The 3,703-nt window shown below is 38.2% G+C and overlaps 1 protein-coding gene across 1 annotated transcript; it reads right to left on the reverse strand.

The window, feature by feature from the left end:
- Positions 1–2,404: 2,404 nt before the first annotated feature.
- LOC141720340 (cold shock protein 2-like) lies at positions 2,405–3,477 on the reverse strand. Its single transcript, XM_074522698.1, has one exon. The coding sequence runs from the start codon at positions 3,176–3,178 to the stop codon at positions 2,588–2,590; it is 591 nt and encodes a 196-aa protein (XP_074378799.1). The 5' UTR covers positions 3,179–3,477; the 3' UTR covers positions 2,405–2,587.
- Between the last annotated feature and the right edge of the window lie 226 nt (positions 3,478–3,703).

Below are 3,703 nucleotides of genomic sequence, written 5' to 3' on the forward strand. Positions count from 1 at the left end.
TACATAAGCAATAGATAGTTATGGAATTTTTTTTATTTCCTCTAACCCAAGGGATCTGTGAAACTTAGATTATATTTACAATCATTAGACTCCCTACCAACTATTATTGTTCTATAATCCTGACAGAATTTCCAAGTTGAATCTCTCTGACTTCTCTGTTTAACCTCCAGCCTTTTCCCTCTAACGGTGTAAAGCATACTAGATCTTATTACATGTTTATGCTTGAAATGGCTTGAGCGTATAAAAAATGTCTATCTTTCTATATCCAAAGCTCCAGTTTGATCTTGTAAAATCCTGGTAAAGAGTGAAGATCGTAAGTGTGCTTTACCCACCCTGGCTCCACAATTTCATCGCTATCAACATTCAGCAGGGGCAATCTGTCAGATATAGAGGTTATCCCTTACAGAGTACTTAATGAATGATTTAAGCCCACATAATTTCTTATATAGGAACTTAACATTATGCTAAAAACAACACGGTTACTTGAACTTTGTTAACATTTAAGATAAATAATAAGCCTTTAAGTCTTATTGTAAGCCATTGGTTACCCTTTTTAGTTGTTACTACATTGCTCCTCTCCAGGCTAGGTCCTTCATAAAGTCTTAGGACTTTTGCCGCCATCTCCTTCGTTATGATAAGAAATGCAACAGGGAGACATGCTCGACTATGAATCCAGTCATCCATTTAGATTATGGAATAAGTATTTCTACAGAATAGGGGAAAACTACTGTTTGCCCTGTTTTATATGTCCGAGCATTTTTTAATGTAGTTGTCTACTACATGTGACAGATGTCAATTGATGTAGACCCAAAAATGTATATGTGGTGTTATATGGATATACATGTCGAACAATAAACAATAATCGTAGTTGGATGAGTTCTTGAACTGTGTTAAAAAACTGTTTTCTTGGAATATTGCAATTGTAATTCTGAATCGTGAACTGTGATTTTAAAATATAACAAGACACCATATGTGAACTGTGATTTTATCCTTTGAGTTGCAACAAACGAATCTTTCATAACAATTCGTATTAGAATCATGGGCTAGTGAACTAGAATTAAAGTTGGGACAATCCAATCTGTTTGCCAGGTTTTTTTTAGAACAGGCTTGTGAAGTAGTTGTCTATAATTTGACCCCATCATCACCACTGCGGCATATACCAATGTCCAGGGTAAGTCCCTCTCTGTAACCTACTAGGCTGATGTACTATTTATAGTTACTTTCTTTAACACTATCATCAAAACGTCAATGGATATCTCCGTTCCTTGGTAAATTACCGACCAAATGTATCCTGTTTAGTCTTGTTAAAACATCCTTATTAGCTGATAGCAGAACCCAACAATTTCTGGTTACTGATTTGATAAGGTACAGCTGATATATGTAGTCACGAGAAACACAAGTAGAATGAAAGGCCACCGTACAGCCATCAATTTCAACTGACTCATCTTTTGTCTAATTTTATTTCTTACAAGGGTATAAAAATTTACATCTCATAGAAGAGAAATGGTTGAGTTACCGAAAGCGTTCTGGTTCCCAAATGATGAGGTGTCATTATATTATTGGGCAATCTCCCTTAAATGAAAATGGATATCTCATGCATACATATGAGTCCACAAATAAAAAGACGCCGCCATGTGTCATCTAGGAATAAATTTGGGATCTATTTCAGAGTACGTAGCATTGCTCGGCATAGAAAGCATAGATATGAGTGCTCCTAAATCCTAATTAGTAATAATACATATTGAGCATCATAGAAATAGAGTATACTAATTTTCTCAAGTAAAAAGAAACCGCACGCAGCAGTATCTATAAGCAAATCTCAACTCTGCTTCTAGGAACAGAGGGTGTATCAATGTGTATGCCTGGCTTGGAACCATATTTTACAAGTGAGAGGGGGCATATGTTAGAATAATATAACATCCTGGAAAGAGTCATTCTCTAATACCTTGAGATTTTAGAGTAACTGGTTTCTTGACTTGGTATCAGAGTTCAGGTTCGATCCTTGTCACCCCCAATATTTCTCACAACTTATGAGGGACACGAAAAGCAAATTTATACCCCAAATATTTCTCACAACTTATGACGGACACGAAAGGCAAATTTATGTCCCAAAGAGATGGGCACCCGTGATCCACTCTTCGACCCATAAATGGGTTTTCGAGTGAGGGGGAATGTTAGTGAGGGGGTGTCCAAAAGAGATGAGCGCCCGTGATCCATTCTTCGACCCATAAATGGGTTTTCGAGTGAGGGGTAGTGACAGTGAAGGGGTGTTAGAATAATATAAGATTCTGGAAAGAGTTGTTTTCTAACATCTTGAGATTTTAGAGTAACTGCTTCACGATTCATGTACAGTGCTGCTGAAGACAGAATGCACCTCAAAGTGAAATACAACCGATACAACCGATTATAATGAAGTGTTTTGTGTTACTATGAGTTAATGAATAAAAAGAGAACATTACAGATTAAAGGGAAGAAATGAACGTAAAAAACCAATTACAACTTGATAAAATTAAAGTACCAAAAATTAGAATCTCTTTGCAATAATAAATGCAATTTAATCAACCTCCAAGGTTATCAGCTGAAAACCTCATTTTTGTTCCTCAACACAATCTCTTGCAAAGTGCCCTTCCTTGCCACAACTGTAGCATAGTCGTGCACCACCACTCTCCGTCCTACCTCTTTCCCTGCCACCCCTACTACCACGACGACCCCCATAGCTTCGATTTCCACCACCATCACCTGGACCGCTGTACTCTGCATTTTTAGTACTCACACCATCTCCAACTCCATAACAGTTCCTTGCAAAGTGACCTACTTGCCCACAGTTATGGCACTCTACTCCCCTTCCTGCATTTCTCTGGCTACTACCACCGCCGCGTTCACGATAACCTCTACCGTACCCCCTCCTACCACCGCCTCCTCTAACACCACCACGACCTCCTCCTGCTCCGGGTAAAGCGACTACATCAGCAGCCTTGCTCCTGCCATCTTCGCTAGAATTAACGAGGAACTCAACTCGCTTACCTTCTCGAAGAGTTCGAAACCCTTCAGTTCTGATTTCTGTCTGGTGAACAAAAAGATCATCACCACCATCATCCGGAGCAATAAACCCAAAGCCCTTTTGCCCGCTGAACCACTTGACTATGCCAGTTAACTTCTTAACTTGTTGATCTGCCATTGAGTTTTTCTTGAAAATTAGTATTCAGCTAACAACACTGAAGACTGAGTTTCAGATTACCATTTTTCTTTTTAAGAAAACAAAGTATATCAATACAAGGAACAGTATCTCCTATGTGTTTTTCATAAAAGAGAGAGATGAGGTGCAGTAACAAATGTGTGTGTCAGAAGATTTGGTTTTTAGGATTGGGTGAGTGGGACCTCATTAGGCATTCATTGGCGGCGGGAAATCTGCTTAGGAGAACCGCTGGTTCTTGATCTGTGGCACTGGCTTAGTTTATATTGTAATCGAAGACATGCAAGTCGGCAAAAACTTTATCCATATCTTTTTCACGCCTAACCTCACATACTTGAGCTCTCCAATGAATGGTTGATGCTTAAAATGACCCTACTCATTGTTATGGTTCACTATCTTTTCCTTTTAGTTATTTACATATTGTGTGAACTTCAATTTTTCCTCTATTTATAACTATATATATTTACTTAATTATGTGCATTGCACTATATTTGATTAAATATAATACCA

The sequence above is a fragment of the Apium graveolens genome, chromosome 4 (genome assembly GCF_009905375.1).
Source record: "Apium graveolens cultivar Ventura chromosome 4, ASM990537v1, whole genome shotgun sequence".
Lineage (NCBI taxonomy): Eukaryota > Viridiplantae > Streptophyta > Magnoliopsida > Apiales > Apiaceae > Apium > Apium graveolens.

Bases quoted from the DNA above. Each gene is read 5' to 3' on its own strand.
- LOC141720340 (XM_074522698.1), bottom strand. From the start codon at position 3,178: ATGGCAGATCAACAAGTTAAGAAGTTAACTGGCATAGTCAAGTGGTTC.